The 12,176-nt window shown below is 39.0% G+C and overlaps 1 protein-coding gene across 8 annotated transcripts in view; it reads right to left on the minus strand.

The window, feature by feature from the left end:
* neb (nebulin) overlaps positions 1-12,176 on the minus strand; it is a 68,443-nt gene that overhangs the window by 21,506 nt on the left and 34,761 nt on the right. For all 8 annotated transcript variants that reach the window (XM_067443732.1, XM_067443733.1, XM_067443739.1 and 5 more), the window contains 41 exons: positions 11,950-12,054; positions 11,729-11,836; positions 11,327-11,638; positions 11,032-11,235; positions 10,557-10,661; positions 10,355-10,462; positions 9,869-10,180; positions 9,658-9,762; positions 9,460-9,558; positions 8,933-9,034; positions 8,717-8,824; positions 8,320-8,631; positions 8,081-8,185; positions 7,890-7,994; positions 7,688-7,792; positions 7,488-7,595; positions 7,201-7,311; positions 6,880-7,077; positions 6,696-6,800; positions 6,502-6,606; positions 6,290-6,394; positions 6,094-6,201; positions 5,869-5,982; positions 5,582-5,779; positions 5,334-5,438; positions 5,139-5,243; positions 4,944-5,051; positions 4,744-4,851; positions 4,553-4,660; positions 4,360-4,464; positions 4,167-4,271; positions 3,953-4,051; positions 3,741-3,845; positions 3,531-3,635; positions 2,855-2,959; positions 2,665-2,769; positions 2,468-2,572; positions 2,276-2,380; positions 2,065-2,169; positions 1,633-1,737; positions 1,156-1,257 (listed from right to left, as the gene is read on the minus strand). In XM_067443732.1, coding sequence (XP_067299833.1) covers positions 1,156-1,257; positions 1,633-1,737; positions 2,065-2,169; positions 2,276-2,380; positions 2,468-2,572; positions 2,665-2,769; positions 2,855-2,959; positions 3,531-3,635; positions 3,741-3,845; positions 3,953-4,051; positions 4,167-4,271; positions 4,360-4,464; positions 4,553-4,660; positions 4,744-4,851; positions 4,944-5,051; positions 5,139-5,243; positions 5,334-5,438; positions 5,582-5,779; positions 5,869-5,982; positions 6,094-6,201; positions 6,290-6,394; positions 6,502-6,606; positions 6,696-6,800; positions 6,880-7,077; positions 7,201-7,311; positions 7,488-7,595; positions 7,688-7,792; positions 7,890-7,994; positions 8,081-8,185; positions 8,320-8,631; positions 8,717-8,824; positions 8,933-9,034; positions 9,460-9,558; positions 9,658-9,762; positions 9,869-10,180; positions 10,355-10,462; positions 10,557-10,661; positions 11,032-11,235; positions 11,327-11,638; positions 11,729-11,836; positions 11,950-12,054 — 5,232 coding nt within the window. The remainder of the gene's footprint in view (positions 1-1,155; positions 1,258-1,632; positions 1,738-2,064; positions 2,170-2,275; positions 2,381-2,467; positions 2,573-2,664; positions 2,770-2,854; positions 2,960-3,530; positions 3,636-3,740; positions 3,846-3,952; positions 4,052-4,166; positions 4,272-4,359; positions 4,465-4,552; positions 4,661-4,743; positions 4,852-4,943; positions 5,052-5,138; positions 5,244-5,333; positions 5,439-5,581; positions 5,780-5,868; positions 5,983-6,093; positions 6,202-6,289; positions 6,395-6,501; positions 6,607-6,695; positions 6,801-6,879; positions 7,078-7,200; positions 7,312-7,487; positions 7,596-7,687; positions 7,793-7,889; positions 7,995-8,080; positions 8,186-8,319; positions 8,632-8,716; positions 8,825-8,932; positions 9,035-9,459; positions 9,559-9,657; positions 9,763-9,868; positions 10,181-10,354; positions 10,463-10,556; positions 10,662-11,031; positions 11,236-11,326; positions 11,639-11,728; positions 11,837-11,949; positions 12,055-12,176) is intronic.

Genomic DNA, 12,176 nt, shown 5'->3' on the forward strand with positions numbered 1-12,176 from the left:
TTAAAGCAAAGCTATTTCTTTAACTTAATTATATTATAATACATTTATTTAATTCAACTAAACAATGCATCATTGATTATTTGTTTACTGCAAAATAATAACCTTGTTTAAAGTAACTAAAGGAAAACACCACCGTATGCCTTAAAGTAGGGTCAGATTTAAGTTAGTTGTTAATATTTTTCGGGGTAAAACATGTTACAACTTGCCCTGAAAAAATTTGACGATTTGCTGCAACCTGAAATTTATGAAAAACATCTTTATTCTAACATAGTTCGATTTGTCAGTTAAAAGCTGATTTCATTATAAAGCTAACTGCTGTCTTAATGGTATGCCAGCATGATAAGACAGTAGTTAGCATGTTTTATCCTCTGAGTCCCGGACTCTCCCATATACAGGTATGGGCAACCCAACCCCCCCCCCCCCCCCCCCCCCCCCGCCCACTTTTCTCCTAGGAAAGATATGGAAAGTGATCATGGATATGTTTTAAAAGCAGGGTATGGTGGAAAAACCAAAGTAGTAATAGTTAAAGGCTGCATATTCCCACTAAAGGTGATGTTAGAGGTGTATTGATGAAGAGATAAGATTTAGGGGGCTTGAAAGACTCCACCAGTGGGCAGATGGTTACCTTACTCCACATGCCGGAGTTGTACATGGCAACGAGAATATCAGGTCGGAGCAGCTCATTGCAGCCACTCTTGAGTAACTCCTTGGCCTTGCATTTATATTTTCCCTGTCCATTGAGAAAACATACAAACAGAGATGCGCAAATCATGCAACAATTGAAGCCAGCGACAGAAAGTAGCTCCTGAAGTCCGGAAAGACTCAGTACCAAACTGTATACTCCAGATAAGCTAATTTCACAAGAGTAAACTTAACCTTATACCCTAAATAATGATGTACAATTCGAAATGTTCAGATGAAGCACTATCTGGAGCATACAGATATGGAGCTAGCTGTGCACACCCAAAAAAATCCCATTTGGGTTTTTTGAATGGCAAACTAGCAGAAACCTAAACAAGGGGAGAGAAAGAGACGCAGTCAATTGACGTTGTAGCCATGCGACAGAGCCATCCATTGGATTGACAGCGACCTCATGCTCGGGCCCCAGTGGCAGGCGATGGACCCGCAGGGGGCGGCTGAGGCTGGTGGCTTTACCTGGCTTAGCTTGCTGGCCTCCTTAGCCAAGATGTTTCTAGGGTCATCTACAACTATGGTGTACTTATCCTTATTCTTCTCATAACTGGCACGGTAGGACCTCTGCTCAGGATTTCAAAACAGGAGTTAAAGACAACTGCCTCGAGAGCAGTGATGATGAACATTCATTCAAGAGGAGAAAACGTCATGACAGGTAAATTCAAAGTGGAATCTTATTAAAGATATGGAAATATATATATATATATCATTTTCCTGAAATATAAAGGAAACTGACAGTTTGAGATATTTGAGGTTAAGCATGTTGTAATAGTTTACCTTTAAAGATGTACCCATTATAGAGGCAGTGGAAGAAACAGGTTATGTAAGCATTTTTTGTTGTTGTATTTTTATAGCATTCTTGCATCAATACTCTCATATTGTATTATCATGTAATATACAACAGTATTACGATATAAAGTCATGCTTCAACTGACTTACATCATTAATCAAAAGAGAAGCGTTCTTGGCAGCCTCAAAGAATGGTGTGTCACATGTGTATTTGAAGTTAGCTCTGTTTTTCTCGAAGGACGCTTTGTAGAGTCTCTGTCAACAACAAACAAGATAGAAGACAGTATGAGGTGTGAAACATAACCTTTTTTATACCATAGTACCGAATGTGCATTGTACTTTTTTGTAAACCTTTTACTTAGAGAAATTAGCAATTAATAATGTTACATTAGCTACATTATAAATGTACATTATTTTTTTTAAGAATGTAAAAAATATAAAGCTTTGATTAGAAACACTATAAGTAGATTTACGATTTTAATAAATGTGAAAACACGTCATCACAGTCTGCGAAAAGGGTCCATAAATGCATTTATTAACACATTTGTTGTAGAAATGAGTAAAATCGTGGTGGCTCTTTACTTCACTGTAGAGGGTCTTGTTGTGTTCAGCCTGCACCATCGCAGGTGTGTCCCACACGTAGCAACCGATGCCCTTGAGCCAGTCCAGGTCTTCTTTGTACTTGACCTAAAGTGGATAAGAACATGTGACAGTGGTTATGAGCTTCTGTTAATGACACTGTGAGCTGACAAATTACAGAATAAAAAGAGAAGTTGGGTTTAGTTATACTCACGTCACTGATGCAGTCCCTCACAATCCTGCTGTGGAAGAACTCAGGGCGGTCAGGGATAGACTTCCAGGTGCCCAACGTGCTGATGTACTTCTCCCTGTATTTGACCTGAGAAAAGGAGCGAGTGGGTGAAAGGATTCCTCACTAAATCACATTCATGTTTAAAAGAAACAAAAAGTATCTTATTTAACCTACCTCACTGATGTCATCTCTGACCCTCTTGGCACAGAGAATATCCAGTGCATCTTTGTCAGCGTGGTAGTGTCCCTTAGCAAGCTCAAAGGTCTCCTTGTAGCGCAACTAGAGAGAAATTATATAGATTGTTAGGACGGCTCTATAACTTATATTGAACAGGTCAGTAAAGGAAGAAATAAAGCATCTGGTTGACTTACATCGCTGGCATTGAGGTAGGCCTTCTTGGAACGAACCAGGATTGGCGTGTCATGGATGGGAGTATACTTGTGCTTCATCTTCTCATACTGTTCCTTGTACTTTTTCTAAAGATGTTAAAAAAAGATGTATTACAAGCTTGTCAGTATTGTTATATACTGCTAAAAATAATCCCGGCGTTAAAAAAATTACCTCACTGTACACTACTTTCATGGAACGGGCATGGTCCAAGATGGGAGTGTGTGATTCTGGGGTGAAGAAGGCCCTCTCCTTGGATGCCAGATCAACGTACTGGTACTGTGAAGAGACATCAGTATTATATGGGTAAATCTGTACTTTTTTCCAGTAAATTGAGAAAATTTACCAGAACCGATTTAAAAACACTAGGCATCTTGTCGACTCTGTAAACTCTCGACTCTCTAAATGACTGAGGATCACACACACACACACACACACACACACACACACACACACACACACACACACACACACACACACACACACACACACACACACACACACACACACACACACACACACACACACACACACACACACACACACACAACTAGATGTCCGTCTAAAATAAAATAATATTTCACACAGAAATATGCACTTTTTGCTAGGAGATGCATAACAAATAAAAACAATATCAGCTCAAAATATCATATCTTCCAACTGAACAGAAGCAAAGTCTAACTTGTCAGACGCTTTCTTCAAATGATTGAAAATCGCTTTTGTCAATTACATCAACAAGGGTCTGACTATCATTTGTAAAACCTGACCCATTTAATTTTCAACCCCGAGTATGATTTTTTTAAATTTTACACATTATAACAGGTCATTATTTATAATTAAATTAATTTACCTTGTTGGTGAGAGACTGTGCCCACTTGGCTCTCTTAATTTCCAGGCCATCCACAGTGGTGGTGCATTTTGTCTTTTCCTTATTGCCCTCAGCTCGGTACACCATCTGTGGATAGAAACAGATAAAGAGACATTGACGGATTTAGATAAACAAGAATGATGGAGTCTATAACTGAGATATCAGGCCTGAGGCCGCTACAAAATCACTTACATTACTCATGTGAGTCTTGAGTTCAGACACACGCTTGTACTCTGGTGTGTCCAGGACTACACTGAAGTTGGAAAAGTTCTTCTTAGCATCAACTTCATACGATTTCTAGCAAATAGATTCAAAGAAAAATCCTGATTAGTACCAAAAATCATCTTAATGAACCAGTTTGAATTAAATGTGGCATGCATGATAATAAGTGAATGAATAATTACTCTAAACTTGGTGATCTCACGAATTCGGTTCATCTCAGGGGAGTCCGCCATAAAGCAGCCAATACCTCTCAGCCAATGCAGATCCTCTTTATATTTAAGCTGCAGGAGATAGATTATTATAGTTATTATACCTGAAAATGTCAAGAGGTGAAATACAACGTTTCCAGTATGCAATGTGTCAGTAAATTTAGGTGCATGTATGGGGGACACCTACATCGCTGTTGATCTCATTGACATGGAAGCAGTGCAACAGCTGTGGGGTGATGGGCATGGGCAGAAGAGTTCCTCTGCTGTTGTAATACTTCTCCTTATAGCACACCTGTAGAGGAAAATGAACCATCAATAGAGCATCTAATAATTTTGGGGGTGTAGAATGAAGTCATATTTTACAATAAAGACATACTTACATCACTGATTGCTTGCTGAGTGGCCTTAACCTGTTTGATCTCAGGTGTGTCATACTCAGAGTGGATCTTGTCCTTTTCCTTCTCATATTTCTCACGATACAGTCGCTATGACAAAATGCAACTTTGTTGATATTCTTGCTCAATATAAAGTTAAAATTTCTAATGTGAAACGCTACATGGAAATTGGACTTACTTGGTTGGTGACCTTGTTGGCCTTCCTGATGGTGAGAAAGTTGACACCTTCAGGATCTAGTTTGTAGCTCCTGGCTTTCATCAGATCATAGGCTTCCCTGTACTTCACCTACAGAGATTGTTACATCAGATGAGATGCAATCACACCATTTAACTTTTTATTTTATTTTGAGAATTGAGGTGTTCTCGTACATTGCTGGTGATGATGCTGTTGGCTTTGGCCTGTTTGTTGAGTGGAGTGTCGTAAGGCAGAGTGTATCCGGTTGGCATTATGACCTTATTGGCCTCTTTGTAGAAGTTCTAAAAAACAAACAAAAGAAAGGATGTGACTGAAGCATACATCAATGGAGAGACCAGTCCATGTTCTTATGAATTGGTAAGAGAAGTCATACGTCGCTCTGGATGAAGTTGGCTTGACGGGCCCTTTCAGTCTCGACAGTCACAGCAGGAGCAGTGTTTTTACCCATGACATTTGTGACATAGTCATGGCGGTAGTTGAGCTGCAGACATAAAGGATATTAGTTAGAACATTCTGCTTCAATCAAAATACACTAAAGGCATTCTGATACATGTTTTTGACGTATTACCTCACTCAAGTTCTTTGCGCTCTGCTTGCATGTTTCATAGACAGGGGTCTCCATAACCACAGAGTACTGCTTAAAGTGCTCGATTCCCTTTGCTCTGTACAGATTCTGAAAGAGAGCATCACACAGGAGAATAACATGTGAGATGATAATGGATGATTAGCAAAGTAAAAGAAAATGAGATGAGAATACACTTACGTCGCTCTGCAGTTTCATAGATTGCTTGCAACGAATAATCTCAGGAGTGTCCCAAGCATAGCAGCCAATGCCTTTCAACCAGTTGAGGTCATCTTTGTAGATGATCTGAAATGAGATGCAATAATACAGGGTTACGGCAAACAAAAAGACCTCAAAACAATCTCAGGTAGTGGAACCTAGCTTGCCTGGCATTTGCATGTGACAATACACAAAAATATGAGAAGTGTTTGGATGTAGGGATAACTCACGTCGCTCAGTTGCTCGTTGACCTTGCGGGCATGTACGTACACCTGCATGTCAGGCATGCAGATCCATTGGTGCAGGTATTTACGGTAGTCAACCCCACTGACGGTCTTCTGAGTATTTCGTGCGGATACGATATCCAGCATGTCGGGAGGTACGTGGATTTTAGCCTTGGTCTTCTCATATTTGTCTTTATACAGGCGCTAAAGAAAAAAAGGTGTTAAAAAGAGCTTTTAATTGGTTTTACATTTAGTAAGTTAAAACGCTAAACCTCAGCTGATGCTTTACTCACATCCAGAACCAGTTTTCCAGCTTTGATACATCTTGCAGTAGCGGGGTCGTCCTCAAGACACTTAGGAAGACTGTACAGGGTCTTGAACTTCTCATAATCTTCCTTGTATTTAACCTACAGAAACCAAGGACGGTTTAATGTCCAGTATGTTTAGCACAATCAGAAAGTTCCTTCTCTATGGAGGCATTTGTAAGCACCAGAGAAGGGACTGGAGAAAGGACTCACATTGCTCAGGATGACCTTCTGTTGTTTGGCATGGACTAAGGCATGGGAATCGTGAGGGATGTTGTAGCTCTTGGCCTTGATCTTGTCCCAGATGGCAGAATAGGCTTTCTGAATGTACACAAAGAATATTTCAAGAACTGGGACAATAAATAAAACCAAGAACTCAGCATTTTAGGAGCTTGTCTTGCAGGCTTACGGTGCTATAGATCTCCTTCAGGTTGAAGCATCTTGCGTAGTCAGGGGTGTCCAGAATGGTGGTGTAAATATGCTTCTCCTTATGATATGCCTCTCTGTAGTTCAACTGAGGATGAAACATACAATATGCAGTGTATTACCATTTGAACTCCAAAGTATTGAGCTCTTGATAGCACTCAAGGATCTGACTTCTCAGTTAATGGGAATACAAACCTCACTGGCCCAAGTGCTGCCCAGGATGGCAGTCACATATACAGGGGTGTCTGTCACAATGGAGTAGTTGTTCCATTCCTTCTTGCCTTCTGCTTTGTATTTAATCTGTGTGGAAACAAACATTAAAACTTCAAACATGTGGAAACAATGTCTCTTTATTTTAAACTACTAGATGATTTGAAAATTTTACTCACATCACTCTGAAGCTCATATGACTTCTTGGCACGTACAATCTCAGGAGTGTCCCAGGTGTAACAGCCAACGCCCTTCATCCAGTTCAGGTCTTCTTTGTAGAACACCTACCAGGGAGAAATTAGTCAAATGTAGCCATTGAACAGGTCTGTTCACAATTAAAATATCACTGTAATCATAACCTACATCACTCAAGATCTCATTGGCCTTGCGTGCACGGATGGCATCGTTCTGATCAGGGTGACATGTCCACTGGTGCAGGTGTGTACGGTATAGCACATCACTTAGGATATCCTGGCATTTCTTAGCAACCACATGGCTGATCATATCAGCAGGAATGTGGAGCTTAGTTTTGGTTTCATTGTAGGCTTTGTGGTAGTCTCTCTGATGGACAGATGTAAAAAAGTCTGATTGATTAGGATTTAAACTATAAGATAACAATTTAAGTGGATATCAAAGTAAAGCGATCTTAGACTTCAGGCATTGTAATAATAAACAACAACTTACCAGATTCTTCATCTTCTCCATATGGCCAGAGCGAACCACCTCGGGGAAGTCAACCAGAGTTGAAGCCATGTAGTGGCCTTTAGCTTTCTCATGTGCATCATGGTACTTATGCTGTGGTGTTTCAATACAAGAAAGAATCAAAAATCATCACTTCTAAACCAGCGTTTGAAGCAGAGATATATTATTAATATTTTTTTTTAAACTGCACTGTTAGTAACTGATCCTAGTTATGTGGCAATGAGGAAAAGGTTTATTCTATTTGATACTAATACATTTTTGATACTCACATCAGAGATTATATCTCTGGTCTTCTTGGCTGTTTTTACTGGTATATATTCATGGTTTAGCTGGTAGCCAGTGGCTTTGCTCTCATCCCAGCTCACTTTGTAAAGTTTCTAGAATAACAACGACAACAACAAATAAATGAAATACATCACATGAATAAAAAGAAAACATATACAAATAAGTCTGGAATGGACATTGTTACCTCACTGATCATCTTTGCGACATCTCTAGAGTGAGCCAGCTGTGGTGTATCTTCAGATCCGATATAGTGACCCTTCTCCAGGTTAAATGATTCTTTGTACTTTAGCTGAGCAACAACAGAAAGATCAACCAAGTTGATAAGCTAACCTCTTCACATTATCCCCCTATAATGATGAAAATGCCCAAATTTGAGACACACTTACATCGCTGAGGTTGAAGGCGTTGACCTTTGCAAGGAGAACCTCAGGGCGATCCACAACGTGAGTAAATTTGCTAAAGTTGTCCTTAGCATCCTTCTTATAATGTCTCTGCATTGGGAAAATAAACAGGCATTGTTGTAAGATAATGGAGGTTTTATTATAAAAGAGAGGTTAGTTTAAATAAAAAGACTTACCTCGTTCAGAATCTGTTGGGCTTTTCGGACTTTGACATGATCTACACAATCAGCAGCCACCCATCCACAACCACGTAACCATTCCATATCTGCTTTGTAGACGTTCTGGAAGAAGAGAATAACATTACATTACATGAAATTATAAAACATCCAATTTGACTGATTTTAATATAATGTAATTAAACATTTATTCTGTATTTTAATAAACAAGAACAAAAACCTCTTAATCCAATACTTACGTCACTGGCTAAGTCATATGCTTTACGGGCCTGAATGACGTCATTCTGATCAGGCATGCAGGTCCAGTTGTGCAAGCGAGTTCTGTAGTTGTCATCATTAACTTGGATTTGGCACTTCTTTGCGTGTTCAAAAGCTATCATGTCCACCGGGAGGTTGAACTTGGTCTTGGACTTGTTGAAGTCCTTCTTGTAGAGAGCATCACTAGCAATTCTAGCTGAGTTCAAAGCCAGCATAAGCAGAGGATCATCCTGGACGCTGAGGGCTCCAATGTGATGGCCAACTTGCTTACGGTAACCAGCCTTGTACTTGTGCTGCAAAAAAAATAAGAATTTATTTGCATACATAAATAAAATGAAAGTGAAATGGGTTTAGGTTTAGGATAATTAATTTACTTACATCACTCTGCACTTTAGACGTGTTGATGCATTGTTTAATTGGGACTGCATCTCCAGGCATGAAGTATGATGTGGCTTTGGTCTTGTTCCAGTTTTTGGTGTAAAAATGCTACAAGTGATGTTCAAAATGACACTTTTGTTACTATTCAACTTTTTTATTCAATTATGAATTATTCAATTCAATTAAAATCACAGACAAAAAGAAAAAATACTTTACCGGGTGGTACATTTTGGCCACTTCCCTTGCTGTAGCTAGAACTGGGGAGTCTGTCAAGGTATATTTAGTCTTGTCATGGTGCCAGGCCTCACGATACTTAGCCTGAGAAGACAAAACAAAGAGGACACTTAGATAAAAGACATCTTAGAGAAGACCATCTTGGGGAGCGCTCATTTTAATGTTTGCAGAGAACTTGATTTTGCAAACTAAAATGTACCATAAAAGTTATGTTGTTTTAGTAACTATATGGAAAATTAAAGCTTATTAGAGGTCCAAGCATGAAGTGTTACCCTAAAAATCTCTTACTCCATTTATTCATAGTTTAAAAAAAAAAAGGAATGATATGGCTTTTGAAATTTAAAGTTTCTTCACTACTTAAATAAACAGAGAACAATGTCTGATGATGGCCATTGATTTTCTCCTTTAATCTTTGTTTAAGTAATTACAATTTTTACATTTCTTTCTTAATCATTGTTGTTTTCCTTTGTATGACTGGAAGATTGTATAATATATATCTTATTGCTTACCTCATTGAGCACTTCAGCTGCGTTTTTGGACCGCACAAAGTCAATTCTTTCAATGGGTGTTGTATATTTCTGCTCATCCAGTTTCACACGGTAGCCTCTCTGTAAATCAGAAAAAAAGAATCAGTAATTCATTAAACCTCTGAATTACATAAACTCATTGGCAGAAATGGCTAAAGTATATAGTGCAAATGGACTTACGTCAGCCAGAACCTTTTGGGCATTCCTCACTTTGATAACTTCAACAGACTCATGGGGAATCCATCCACATCCCCTTAGCCACTCCAGGTCAGCCTTGTACACAGCCTACACATAAAAAACCATTAAAATGATAGAAGGTATCACATTATTTCATAGATTTTTTTATTTTTAAATGGAAACGTTTTAACCATTCAATCAAAGCTCAACTTACGTCACTACGCAGATCATAGACTTTCCTGGCCTGGACGACGTCGTTGGAGTCGGGCAGGCAGGTCCAGTTGTGCAGGTAGGTTCTGTAGTTGGCATCATTGACCTGGATCTGACATTTCTTGGCCAGCTCAAGAGACAGCAGGTCCGCTGGGAGGTGATACTTGGTCTTGGACTGGTTAAAGTCCTTCTTGTAGAGAGCATCACTAGCAATCTTAGCTGAGTTCATGGCAAGCATGATCAAGGGATCATCCTGGACACTGCGGGCTCCAATGTGATGACCAACTTGCTTACGGTAACTAGTCTTGTACTTGTACTGCATTTAAAAGATTTGAAGCATTCATATTCACATGACTCTTGAATTATAGAAAGAGGAACATTTCAAAGCCAAAATCAAAGATAGCTAATCAGGACATTTTACAATAAGAGAGAGAAAATACTACAAAGTTTAGAAAACAGACAGAAAAAACATGACTTTATGATGTCTTACGTCACTGGCTATTTCTCTGGAGGCTTTAGCCTTGATCACAGAGATGGCATCCTCTTTGATGTGGTACGCCTTTGCCTTTGTAGCGTCCCAGTCTTTGGTATACATTTTCTGCAACAGGACAAAAAAAGGAAAGTGTTACCCAATAGTTTAATAGCATAATAAGCTCATAAAATGCATTCTAGTAATATGTGAGTTTGCTTACATTGCTGGTAGCAATGGCATTTGCTCTGGACAACTCGATGGCTGGTGTATTTGGCATGATGTGGACAGATGTCTTATCTTTGTCCCATGCTTCTCTGTATTTCCTCTGTGAATAAAATAATTCACATAATAAAAAAAGGTTAAGTTTTTTTTTATATGGAACACATTGACGCAAAAACAAAAAAGACACAATTCATGTCTATTACATTCATTTAGAAAGATTCTGAATTTCGAATAACCTGTCCATGTAATTACTATAATTATTACTATAAATATATTCTTTCAATAATCAATATTTTTTAATTTAATCAGTGTAATTGAAATAAATTGTAAATTTACTGATTAAAATCTCACACAGATTTTAATTTCACCCATTATTTGCGCTATTCATTTTTAAGCTTCATAATTTTTTTGCAGTCTTCAACTGTAATCTGAACATCTGAGTGAAGTACTAAAAAAAAAGGCAATCATCTTACATCACTGAGGATGTCAGCATTTTGCTTGGCTAGAACAATGACAGGCAGGTCCACAGCACTGGTGAACTTCACAGTACTGGGAGGCTGGCGATACAGTCTCTCATTGAGGATCGTCTGAGCATTCTTGGCTTTGATGACATCAATAGATCCTTGCGTCACCCAGCCACACCCACGGATCCACTCAAGGTCAGCTTTGTATACAGCCTAGTTTGAAAGTTTACAACAAATATGTTCATTTAGCAATATAAGAAACCAATGTACACAACACAGTGTGTGAAAATAATCATATACATACATCACTGCGCAGGTCATAGACCTTCCTGGCCTGGACGACGTCGTTGGAGTCGGGCAGGCAGGTCCAGTTGTGCAGGTAGGTTCTGTAGTTGGCATCATTGACCTGTATCTGACATTTCTTGGCCAGCTCAAGAGACAGCAGGTCCGCTGGGAGGTTGTACTTGGTCTTGGATTTGTTGAAATCTTTCTTATACAGAAGATCACTAGAAATCTTGCCTGAGTTCAAGGCCAACATGATCAAGGGATCATCTTTGATGCTGAGGGCTCCAATGTGATGTCCTTGCTGCTTTCTGTATCCAGCTTTGTACTTGTACTGCAAGGATATAATGCATAAAATAAATTGAGCACTTTCATTTAACAGAGTGTGTTTAATGTGTAAGATAAAATCCACAATGATACTTACATCACTGATGATGTCTCTGGAAGCCTTGGCAGATTTCACTGCGACAGCATCCTTGGGCAGGAAGTAGCCCTTCTTAAGGCTGTTCTCATAGTCTTGACGGTAATATTTCTGCAAGATCATGAGGAATCAGCACATACTGATTTAACAGGATTTGAAACATAAACTATTGTGCATTTATTTCTGATTTATTGGCCACCACAAACCAGTGTTGCTGTACTTACGATGCTTGTGTTGAGTTTGTTCTGTTTTCCAAGAATGATCTCAGGGGTGTCTGGCATAACATGGATATGGAGCTTCTCCTTATTCCAGGCATCAACATAAGCACTCTGCAATGCAATAATAATGAAAACAAAAAATTAGACACATGCACATATGCACTACATAACCCCAACCTGCAACAGCGATTTCAAACAGTGATTTTATATTTTAACCATTACACATATTTGTG

This window comes from Pseudorasbora parva, chromosome 5 (genome assembly GCF_024679245.1).
Source record: "Pseudorasbora parva isolate DD20220531a chromosome 5, ASM2467924v1, whole genome shotgun sequence".
In the NCBI taxonomy this organism is placed as follows: domain Eukaryota; kingdom Metazoa; phylum Chordata; class Actinopteri; order Cypriniformes; family Gobionidae; genus Pseudorasbora; species Pseudorasbora parva.